General features: G+C 46.7%; 1 protein-coding gene across 3 annotated transcripts; it reads right to left on the bottom strand.

The window, feature by feature from the left end:
- Positions 1-3734: 3734 nt before the first annotated feature.
- OXGR1 (oxoglutarate receptor 1) lies at positions 3735-10723 on the bottom strand. 3 transcript variants are annotated; one of them, XM_037132467.2, is made up of 3 exons: positions 10631-10681; positions 6581-6709; positions 3735-5775 (listed from the first exon to the last, which is right to left on the bottom strand). In XM_037132467.2, exon 3 carries the CDS (start codon positions 5701-5703, stop codon positions 4690-4692), a length of 1014 nt encoding a protein of 337 aa, XP_036988362.2. In that variant the 5' UTR covers positions 5704-5775; positions 6581-6709; positions 10631-10681; the 3' UTR covers positions 3735-4689. The 3 variants fall into 3 exon arrangements, with proteins under 3 accessions (XP_036988362.2, XP_036988364.2, XP_036988361.2); XM_037132469.2 differs by lacking the exon at positions 10631-10681 and adding an exon at positions 7791-7808; XM_037132466.2 differs by lacking the exon at positions 6581-6709 and having other exon boundaries at positions 10631-10723.
- Between the last annotated feature and the right edge of the window lie 1625 nt (positions 10724-12348).

Consider the following 12348-nt stretch of genomic DNA (forward strand, 5'->3'; position numbering starts at 1 on the left):
GAAAAATATGGTTAATATAGTGAATGAGAGAATGTTAGTAGAGAAATGAAATTACACGGAAAACTAAAATAACTGAAATTAAAACTACCTAGGAAAGCCTTATTGACTCTTTCATACACAATTTCTGTCATTTAATCAAAAATTAATAGAGTAGACATGCGCCCTGGCTGGTGTGGCTCACTGGATTGAGTGCTGACCTGTGAACTGAAAAGTCACCAGTTCGAGTCATAGTCAGGGCACATAGGCCAGGCCCGCCTTGGGGGCCTGCGAGAGGCAACCTCACACACTGATGTTTCTCTCTCTTCCTCCCTTCCCCTCTCTCTAAAAGTAAGTAAAATGTTTTTAAAAATTGGTAGCCATGCAAGGAGACAGGATCACATGACCAGCAAACACGAAGACAGTCACAGGCAATAGAAAGAGACCCAAAGTTAACCCAGACACTGAAGTGGAAAGGGAAGGACTGCAAAAATACTGGGATTGCTCAGTTTTAAATCATATGAAGAAAGAAAGACAAAAATAGATAAAAAGACAAAGAAGTTCACCGAAATGGCAGAATTGATGAAGAGAACCCAATGTACATTCAATAAATGATAAAAATACGTCTGACATCAGGAAGACAGTGGGTGGGTTTCATAGCAACTTGCATGTACATATATGGCAGGATTGATGAAAAACAGCTCGACAGAAAACATTGAGTACTGAAGGGGAAAAAATTCAAAAACAGATCACCGCAGGTTACAAGCGAGTTCCTTCCTGGAGCTCAGTAGTGGAAGGGACCCTCGACCTTCAGGCCCTTTTCCACGGCTGGCCCTGTATCACTTGGTGTCACTCGGGTTCCTCCTATCCTGCCTGGTAGACGATATTGAATAGTGTTGCTGGGTAGAATTTAAGAATAAAATTAGAACAGGAAGTGACATTTAAGCCGCAAGTGCTGCTTGGCCGTGTAGTTATTCACATCTTGCCCTACCCTTTCTCAGAGGCTCTGGGGGCGAAGCCAGGTGGCCCCCACTGGTCCAGGAGGACACACCCAGACCCTGAGGTGGGCTTGAAGGAGGCTAACAGCTGTCAGGCAAGCTCTGTGGGTGGCCTCTTTCCCAGGGGCCTGGGTCCAATCCCATGGCTCATACATAGGCTTGGCTGTTAATCCCGAAGCGTTCAAGAACAAAAATTTGACCCATGTGGAAAGGCAATTTTGTTAACACAGCCCCCTGGAGGAAGCAGTGGAGAGGCAGCTCCCAGGTCTTGCCCATCCCTCCCCTACGCCTTCCGATCAGTGGGAGCCGCCTTCAGAGTGGAAGGGGGAATGCCAGTCGATGAGTCAGAGATCTGCACAGAAGAGCCATAAGTAACAAAAGCAGAAGAGTGTTAGAATGTCCAAGTCACCATGGTGAGAGCCCTAGCAGACGGAGACAACAGTAAACCTGACTGATAAACCAGGAGGCAAAGGAGGTGGGAGAACCCTCTGACAGGAGGATTGGGCTGATGCATGCTGAACCACCTGCTCTGATAGGAGGGTCAGGCTGATGCATCCTGAACCCCCTGCTCGACCACTAAATGGAGGGTAATCAGACATGACACACCTCCTTGGGTGGTTTGGAGCTTCTGAAAAATAAAAGAGAAAAGGTAGGAGGAAGGGAGGGAGGGAAGGAAGGAAGAAGGGAAGGGAAGGGAAGGGAAGGGAAGGGAAGGGAAGGGAAGGGAAGGGAAGGGAAGGAAGGAAGGAAGGAAGGAAGGAAGGAAGGAAGGAAGGAAGGAAGGAAGGAATCTGCATCTAATCTAACTTCTAACTCTACCTTCCAACTGACAGCAAATAAGGGCACAGAGGGTCACACTGAACAGCAAAATGGCATTCAAACAGCCAAACCCACAATGTGGAAAATTCCCCAAGACACACAACTTGATTCCTCCACTAAAAACATGGCGGTAAGTACAGGGAGGCAGAACTCTAATAGATTACAAGCAACTTAATAGACATAGAATGTACAGGCTTTATTTGGATCTTGATTTGAAAAAAACAACTGTAAAGAGAGGGAACTTTTTGAGGTGACCAGGGAAATAGAAATATAGATTAAATATTAAATAATATTAAGAATTTATTTTGCTTTGGTTTTGCTTTTGCTTTGAAAGAGATCAATGCTGAGGCATTTATAGGTGAAGCCACTATATTTTCTAAGGTTTGGTTTTAAATATTTTAAAGGGGAAAAGGTGGGAAGGGATAGATGAAGCACAAAGCTGCAGTGTTGGTTACTGGTGAGTGAAGGCACAGATATGTGAGGTCATTTTGCTGCTCTAATTTTGTGACTCTTTGAAAATTTCCACGGTACTAAGTTAAAAACGAAGCAAAGGGGCTACTGTGTCTCCAAAGTTTAGAATGTGCTTTTCTGGATTCTCGGCACTCAGATGCAGTGAGCTTGAACTTGAGCTTCAGTCCTTATGCAGAGAGCAGACGACACAGGCCACTTCCTCTCTGGCAGACAGTCAGAGCTCTGCCTTTTGTTCTTATACTTGGTCTGCCTACAGCTGGGTGTATGAGGCAAGGTCATGTGGGCCCCATTCTAGCCTTGGAAGTATCATCAATCTCTTTTTTGGCCTCAGTTCCAAACTGCATCCTCCAGTACAATTATCCCTGAACTCTTTACTTTGAAAAATAAAACTTACCCTTTGAATCCAATTTAGCTTGGATGTGTGTGATTATATTCTATCAGCAGAACCCCCAAGGGCATACCATCACCTGAACCTGACCCATAACTGCAGGGAACAAGCCAGATAAGAAAACATGACAGGACAGCTGAATAGAGGGAAGGTATTTTGAGGATAAGGGAAAATTGTACATGTTTCCAAGCTAAGGCAGTTATCCAGGGTAATGGAAATGTTCAAAATGTCAAGAAAATGGGAGTGAGTGTCAGGGGAGGTCCCTAAGCAAGCAGAACAAGGACCAAGGACCAAGGACCAAGTGGAAGAGTTACTATCAGAAAGAGAAATGATTTATTATTTTAGCAAATTGGTGGAAAGAAGGAAATGGATAAAAGAAGCTGCAGAGACAAGTTGAGACAGACATGAAAGAGACCGAGGTGATTTTTCTTGGGTGGGTGAAATCTTTGGAATAAGAAGAGAGAGAGAGAAGAAGGGGGTGACACCCTGGGCTAGAACCAGGACAGAAGCAATATGAAGGCTCAGGTGACAACACTTTGGGGATGGCCCAGGAGCTGGGCAGGGTGTTGGGGAGAGGAGAGTGGGGAGTCACCCAGCTTTCTGGTCCAAGTGGACCCTTGAGTGCTACTCCATGCAGTGCAGCCCCACGGATGGGCATGTCTGGCTCTCTAGTGAAGTAGTTCCCTCCATGTGCTATGGGAAGGCCCAGAGGGTGCAGAAAGGGATGGGTGGAGAGAACATCGTCATTGAGAAGAGTTCACCTATAGAACCATCAGATGTCCTCTTTCCTCCCCGGCACCCCTGACCAAGGATCCTGAAGAATGTCCTTCATTAGGTCTAAGTCAGACGTAACTGTCCGGGAAGAACCTGAAAATCCCAGGGTTCCTGTGATAATCTGTCTTCTGTCCCACTCCTCTACTCTGGCTCTGTTCTGCAAATGATGCTTAGAATTGTCTTTGTTCTCTAAGCACGGAGAAGAAAAGCTTCATGTAAATATAATTATGGCAAAGCTGCATTTTTTCAGAAAAATATTACCAGCCTCCTCAATGATTTTACAATTAGTTTATTAATTATATCAACACATTTGCTAGGGTTTTAAATGTTCAGATTAGGCATTTTCTCAGATATTTATACTTAGCGATAATTAAGCACACACACAATTCAAAAATAGCTTTTGCTATTGTAATCCAAGTCATATTTTCATGATAGTCACACAAAAGAAAGGTATGTAAAGAGAAGCAGTGTTTCCTGGAATATTTTCTGACAGAGAGAAATCAAATACATGTTAGACTTTATTGAATACCCAATATACACATATTTAAAAGTACCTCTATTGCCCAAAAGTGCCCCCTTCTTCCCCAGGTCATGTTGATAGTAACAAATACCACTTGATAATTTTTATAAATTGAGTTACAACTTGGAGAATGATCTATAACACTAAAGATATAATACCCCAAATGTCTTCCAGGTATTCGTTTTAGCTTTTTGCATTGACATCTTCGAATTATCCCAAGTGTGTGGTACTGACTTGCTTTAATCTACCAAATTAGCTGAAGCCTACCAAAAAATATAGTTTAATAACCTCAGATTGAAGTTGGCAAAAGAGGTTTAAAAATACAAAATGTAAAAATAAGAAAGAATATTGAAAAAGATACAAATAATGCCTGGAGTAGCCAGGGAATTCAATACAAATATGCCTCAGCAGGAAGGAGTATGAAACCAGGAGTGAAAAAGTGGCTTTCTCCTGCCTTGGTGCTCACTCACTGAGATACCGTGGGGGGTGTTCCCCGACACGGCCCGGAGTGCCAACAGTTCCCATTTTACATTTTAATCCTTGTCTGATATGCATGTATCCTACTCGTGTATCTACCCAAGAGAGGATCTCGGTAAATGGGATGCAAAGGACTCTTGGCAGTTCTGCCCAGGCTTTGACACACAGTTACCTGAAAACACACTATTTCCTGAGAGTTCCATTGAGGGAGATAGTCTGCACTTCTTAGAAATTAGGGGAAAGTATCGGCAGGCCTTTCTCTGTGGTCAAGGGTTGTTTAAGTCACCGATTTTCTTCGCCTGTTCTTGGTCCCTACTCGCTTTGCATCTCACCATGGAGCAGATGGCTTGCTGAAAGCTGTCACTGACCACCACGTACAGGAACAGGTTGCCACAGGTGTTCAGGGCGGCCAGCGGCTTTGAAAAGATGTAAGCTTCGTGGATCTGATTCTCAACGGAGCAGCTGATAGAAAGCAGGCGAGATTCAATCCGGAGGACCCTCAAGATGTGGAAGGGTAAGAAACATACATAAAACACAACAAGTAGCAGAATGGTCAGCCTCCGGGCTTTCTGCTTAAGGCCACTGTGAGTGTGAGGGCCACGAGTCAGGGCACAGATAATCATTGTATAGCAAAGAGTCACGATCACCAGGGGAAGGCAGAAAGTAGTTGTGGTCAAAATGAGGTTGTACCATTTGATAGTAGTGAGGTCATCCGAACTGGTGAGGTCCAGGCAGGCAGAGCTATTGCTCCTGCTGGTTGATGTGATCAGGAAGATCATGGGAATGACCGCCACCAGGGAAATAACCCACACCGCAGCACAGGCCACCACGGCCCATCGAGGTTTGTGCACGCAAAAACAGCTCATTGGGTGACTGATCACAAAGTAACGGAAGACACTGAAGCAGGTCAGGAAGAGGATGCTGCTGTACAGGTTGAAATAGAAACCGAAGCGGACAAACTTGCACATGAACGGGCCGAAGATCCAGTCTTCGCCGCTGGCGTAGTAGTGAATGAGGAAAGGGAAGCTGGAGAGATAGAGCAGATCTGTGCTGGCGAGGTTCAGCATGATGACGGTGCTGCTCTTCCAGGGCCGCATTTTGAAAATGTACGTGTAAATGGCCACCGAGTTCCCTGGGAAGCCCACCAGGAAGACGAGGCTGTAAATAGCAGACAGGTAGTGCCTCTTGAGGGGGATTTTCTCATCAGTGCAATTTCCGAAAGCAGCACCATGATCGGGGAAATCAGACACATTTGCAAAATTGTCTAATGGCTCATTCATGGTTGTCTCCTTTCATCTTGCAAGAAATCCAGAGTCTGGTTTGGCGATGTGAATCGACTGAGAAGTAACTCGCTGATAAAAGAAAACAGAAAACATTAACGATAGCGTAAGGAGAACAATAATCCACTTTTAAAGGAAAATTGCTATTTTTTTTCTCTTTCATCTCCAAACGGGTCCTACAGAGAAGAGATTGAATTTCTGAGGCCCTGGCTGGTGTAGCTCAATGGATTGAGCCCGGGCCTGTGAACCAGAATTTCTGAGAAAACGGCTGTGAGGCAAGTTATTAAAGACATCAAATGATAATAATACAAAAGTTAAGTTACCGTGAGAATTGAAATGAAGGAGTGGGAGGAACATCCCCATGTGCAGCTGCAGAAAACCATTTGACAAGGTCGCTTTTTGGGCAAGTCCTAGGGTATTGCTATGAGAGATTTAACAAGACTCACCATGAGTCAAGTGCAAGGCGCTTGCCCTCTACTTGAGAAAACACTGAGAAGTATTTCTTATCGTTCCCCTTTCACTGAAGACTAAGAGATGGAGGGAGGTTAGGCGACCTGTCCCTGATAACACCTCCAGTGGCGTGGCCAGGACTCCAACCCGCGCTTGTCTGAGTTAGAAATTATGCCCCTTCCCCCTCACCTCACTGTGCCACCTCTTCATCTGGATTATCCTAAAACAAAAACTGACTGAACAGGAAGTGCAAAGGCACAAAAGGACTGAATAGTGGGAATTTTTTTAATGTAGATTTCATGCATGGCACCATTATACGTATGGTAGATTTCATTTCAAGTCTCAGCTCTTCCGATTTGTTCATATGTGTGTTGGTAGTGGGACTGGAGACGGGGGGAGGGGCAGCAGTATCCCCCGCTAGCCTGACCTTGATCCTCAGTGTGGCTGCTGAGCGGGTGTGTATCCCTAAGCAAGTTGTTTAGATTCTCCAGGGCCATGGATTTGGATTTCCTTCTTCTTGCTTATTGCATCTTTCTAAAATATTGAGAGTGAATTTCTGCAATGAGGAAAGCATGAAGGTTATATAAAAGAAAAATTACTTACAATTAGCTTATTATTTTAATGTAAGTAGCTGTTGGTAAAATGCACCCACTGACACATTTATGGAGGACCCACTGTGTATTCATTCACTGGGCACTCTGCCAGGTCCTAGAGGTACAAAATGAACAGCGCACACAGATGGACAAGTCACTATCACAGTCTAATGGGGCAGGGGATAGATGTGGAAATAACTGCAACACAATAAAACCCTACCTCATGGAACACTCTCTCTCTCTCTCTCTCTCTCTCTCTCTATATATATATATATATATATATATATGTATGTAAAGAAAAATACTTGGACACTACTGGGCACATAGTAAGTGCTCAACAAATGTTATGTAGTCGTTAATCACTAAGTCCTCTAATAGATGAATGGTACAAGGCTACTGAGATCGCAAAGGAGGGAGGGAACAAGCTACCTGGAGAATAACAGAGGGCACTAAAGGAAGATGCCCTAGGAAGGGACATGTAAGCTGAAGCGAGCAACGGGATGGAAAAGTCACCCTAGTGAAGGAACTTGCATGTGCAAAATCACTGAAATATGAGAGTTGAGGAGGTCCGGGGGAGTTGTAGCAGCCAGCATGGCTGCTCCGGGAGGGGGCATTGGCCGATGAGGCTGGAAAGAAATAGCTAATAATAAAAACAACCATGTGTCCTGTGCACAAAGCAGTCCTTAAGTGTCTTAATATGTAAATTCACTTAATCCTCACAGCAACCTGGTGAGGGAATACCCTGATCATCCCCGTTTTACAGACAAGGAAACTTAGGCACAGCGAAGGCAATGACTGGCTCAAGGTCACATTGCTAGTTAGTGGTGAAGCAAGAGAGAGAACCGGGCAGTCTGTCTGCAGCGCTGGGCAGCCTCTGGCAGTGAGAAGGCACGAGGAAGAGAAGTGATCAGAAAGTAAAGCCCTTCTAAAGTAAAGCACATAGTAAAGATGAAGTAGACCTCATCCCAGAAGAGCTCAGTGAATCAAACCTTTAAACTGTATGATCCAGGGCTAAAATGTCGTATTCTGAATAGTGGTACCTACCTCCTTGGGTAAAGAGAAGACTCAAATGAGTTAACGTCCATGGTGTTTTGAAGGGTGCCTGGCACATAGCCAGTGCCGTTGCCACGACTACCTGGTGCTCAAATCGACATTCTCAAGCTTCTCCTCAGTGTTGTACAGAAGTATACATCAGACTGGCCCGACCTAACAAATCTCAAATTAGTAGACTCCTTCGCTGTTGTGTGGTGTTGAAGATGCTCTTCCAGCTCTGGCTTAGGGTGCAGCTCAGAAAGCATTCGAACATATATTACTTTTTTTTTCTGAATGAATTGGGAAAACCAATATAGCCCAGGATGTGTAACTTGCCACTGGGCAGCAGTAAGGATCCTCACAGGAGAGGCCAGTCCTCCCTGGGGGCAGGGGTTACCCACCAAAAGTGAATGTTTCTCTCCTGGTCAAGTTCACTGGCACGGAGCAGCGATGCTACTACAGAGCCCTGGAAACCACAGGGAATAGCTCTCCCCTGAGCCAAGGCCAAGGGAAACCGGCTCTCGAGTGCCTGGCACTTATCTGTCAACCTCTTGATAGCAGAAAGGTGAAGTCACCTTGAACCCAAGGGCACATCACAGTACATACTAGGTGCTGAATACCCAAAAGAATAATGAGGAGCCATAGCAACATGTATCTTGTGCTGAAGGGCTAGTGAACCAGCAACTATTTCTCAAAAAAAAAAAAGTTTAGTTTTTTAATGACCTTTAAAGTAAGGAGCAAAATTAATTTCTGCCATTGCCAAATGAACCCCTGCTGTGTTATGGGGCCATTCTAAACACTAATCCTATCTGGAAAAGACAAGTTGTAGGTGAAAACAACTGCTCTGTTATTCGAAAAACAACAGTTCAGTTTGGGATTTCATAAAACTGACCGACCAATTGGCAGGGAGGAGGGGCTAAGAAATTTAACCTGAGCCCCATAAATCCCAACGAAAGAAAGGTTTGAGTTTACAAAATACGCACCAAGTTAAGAAGAACAGACAGAAAGTGTTCTGGGCTGCGAGCCAAGTACAATGAGGCCGTTTCTTTCCTCGACAGCCCCAGGCCTGGCACGAGTCACTGCCACCACCCAGCGAGCAGGCGTCCACAAAGGACTCATTTACATTCCCTTCCATTCCCGGGACATTAAAGAGGAATGCGGTGTGATCCCAGTTCTGTGACAGTCGTGGGTCTCAGACCACCGGAACTGACTGGACTCTTGACAAACTACGAATAGTGCTCTCTCACGCATGGCTGTAACCAGACACTCAACTTCAAACTACACAAAATGCCACACAAAAGCAAGCACCACGGATTTGGGGAAATTTTATAGAGGGGGGGAAATGGTGTTATTTTACCCTGTATTTTTTACCCCGAGGTTGGGAAGAGATTGTGATTGTTGGAGGCTCCCTGTAGGATATCCAGGGTTTGGGAACACGCAGCTTGAGGATCCTCATCCTAAGGCCCGCTTGCCCATGACCCTGACCCTGGGATTCCAGACTTCTGTGGATGTAGAGGCAGGACCAGGAAAGCGAACAAATATTCAAGAGGTAGCAGCACTCACTGACTTCCATCTACAGAGCATTCCTGCCCCTTTGGTGGGAATGAGTGAAGTGGGATTAATGACGAACTGTGATCTTTCAAGGGTACCTGTTAGCTTGGTAGTCAAGTCCTTAACTAGAAACGCCCTCCCCCTGAAGCTTCCCCCGCCCCTACCCCCAATCCACACCCGGGTTTTGCCAGTGCCCACCGAGGCTGAGTACCTCCATTCTCTCCTCCTACGCCCAAGCTGCTGCCAGGGGACCAGGGACCTATAAACTTGGAACATCGCACCTCTCAGACCTTCCCTCAGAGCTCCTGGGAACTCCACTGCCGGGGTCCCATTTGAGTACCAAGAAGAAGCATGAGAAGGCCTTTCATTCACAAAGATACATCTTGGTTTCCTCGTCTACATATTTGTATACTAACTTGATTTCCTAATGACCAGTTCTTACGCCAGACAAATCTGTGAAGGTGCCTGAAGGTTGTCCTGCATGAACCCTGACAGAACCCCTCCCCTCCAGTCCTCCCTGAATCCCAGCTTTCAAATAGGAATCTGCAACCCAGGCACCCCAAGACTGAAGAACCCCCTAAAGTTTTCCAGGTTGGTGGGGCTTGAAGCTATGACTTTAGCTATTCGATCTTTGAGAGATTCAAATAAAATCTATGGAAACTCTTGAAAAATGCATGCAGACACACAAAAATGTGGCATGCACTTTGGAGGTTTAGAGACGATCCTAACCTAGTTCGCTTCATCTGTATAAATGAAACAAGACAAGGCACAAGAAAGGTTTTCTCGGTTTGCTTGTTGCGCGGTGGGGGCGGGGGCGGGGGCGGGGTGCTGTGGGCCAGTGTCTCTGAGCTTTGATCCCAGTAAAACTCAGAACCAGGCAGAATGAGCTCAGAACGCACCCGCAGGGCAGAATCAATCAGGATGACAGATGAACTCTGTTTGTCCCCAGAGTCCCCCCAAAGACCTCACGCTCCGTCGTGGAAAATGGCACGAGATGAGATGACAGCCTGAAACTTCTTCAGGTCCCAGTGAGACAAATCTCTCGCCATCCAAGGCCTTTCTTTTCCCCACACCCGCTCACCCGCTCCACCCCCTGCCAGGATGTGCACTGCTCCTGCTGCCTCCAAGAGAAGTTGGGGACCCCTGTTCTGGTCCCCTGCCCTGCAGTAGGGACGTTCCCAGGGGCTCTGCTCCCCCCAGGCTCGCAGCACCCATGTCCTCACACCCGCATCAGGGCAGGTCCCCCCCACCGCGCCCCACTCCCCTCAACCCGCGGGGTCCCGCTCCCCATCCCAGCTCACCTGACACCCAGGGCACTGCGGCCGCCGTGCGCCTCGAGGGGCCCAGGAGCCCGACTGCTCCCTGGCGGTGGGACGTCCCAGCAGAGACCCGTGCACCGCCCCTGCCCCTCCCAACCCACCCTGCCTAGCAAGCAGGTACGACCTCGGCCCCGCCCCCGCAGTCCTAGCGCCGAGTCCGGTCCTCACTTGCTCACTTTCCAGGCGACACAGGGACCACAGCTTCCCCTGCTGGTGATCTCTAGACACACTTCCTACTGCTTTGGCGCAAAATTGCCCAAAGGGAGCATTTGCAGAGGTGCAAAAACGGACCGGCAAAAGGGCTTCTCCTCCGGGGGCGGGGGTTACAATCCTGTTGTCTGGGTCCAGAAACATCACCTGCTCGCGCACAGTCCAGGGCTTTTTCTTTAGCCTGCAACAGAAGCAGCTGAAACTCTGGCCCTCTAAAGGAGAGACGTCCGGTCCTCGGTCTTCCCACAGTGCCCACGGACAGGTCTGCCCTCCACCACTAGGCAAGGCAGTTTAAAAATAGCTCCTAACTGTGAGAGAAAAGCATGTGTCTGCCTCTCCAACACTGGAGGCAGCCCTCTGGCCATCTGACTTGGAAACAACCTCTTCCCTTCTCTGAACCTCTGCTACACCACCCAGGGGAGCTGGATGCTAAGGTGCTTTCCAAAAGCACCAAAGAGGAGATTTCTGTATTGCATAACGGAGAGAGACCCTTCTAGGCTCTGCCGTGTTGATGGGCACCGACCCAAACAGTGTGTCCTCGGAGCGCGCCAGCGTACAGGCGTAAGAATGTTAAGCCAGGGACCCCAGGGCCCAAGTGAGAAAGATCCTCTCCAAGCTGATGCTTGGGGCAGCGCTGCTTTAGGCATTTTAATGACCATGCGTATCCTTACTATTACTTGAGTCCCAGCCTCTCCTGGGAAATGCTTTGCATTTAGAGAAAAATTATTCTCCGATTTTACTTCTTTTAATTACGTCCTCAATTTGTCATTTGGACTTATTTGACCCTATTTTTGTTTGAATCCATCCACACATTTGCTCCACAGACCATCGCTGCTTCATTATTCTGTGTCAGGCATTGAGGAGATAAAGAAGAGTGAGAAATGAGCTCTGCCTTCACAAAGCTGGTTGTCCTTGAAAAAAAATAAAAACTTAATTTAAAAAGTGATTAGGATTTGACCGCGATAAATAAGGGTGCTGTGTAACCCAAGTATAAGAGAAAGAGAGGCCAGACGAGGCCTCCTGTGAGAAAGGAATGTGAGCATTTCCCTTGGTAATCCGCATTTCCAGGTGAAGAGGAAATTACTTCAAGAAATTCTTGAAAAACAAGCATTGGTTCCTAGCATATTAGATGTGGAAGGGACATTTAAAAATATCTAGTCCTGGAAAAGTAGCATGGCGCAATGATCCCTGGAAAAGTTACAAATAGAATTTCCATATAAGCCAGCAATTCTACTCGTAAGTATATAGAACCCTCAAAAATTGAAAACAAGAGTTCAAAGAGATATCTGTATGTCCATGGTCATAGCAGCATCATTCACAATAGGCAAAACGTGGAAGCAACCCGAGCGTCCCCCGGTGGATGAACAGATAAACAAATGTGATCAGAAACACATGCTGCAGAACTGGATGAGCGTTCTGCTGAGCGAAGTGAACTGGCCACCAAAGGACCCAGGCTGGGTGATTCTGCCTGTAGGCAACAGGCAGAGCAG

This window comes from Artibeus jamaicensis, unplaced genomic scaffold (assembly GCF_021234435.1).
Source record: "Artibeus jamaicensis isolate MK-2021 breed Jamaican fruit bat unplaced genomic scaffold, CSHL_Jam_final contig_415, whole genome shotgun sequence".
Classification (NCBI taxonomy): domain Eukaryota; kingdom Metazoa; phylum Chordata; class Mammalia; order Chiroptera; family Phyllostomidae; genus Artibeus; species Artibeus jamaicensis.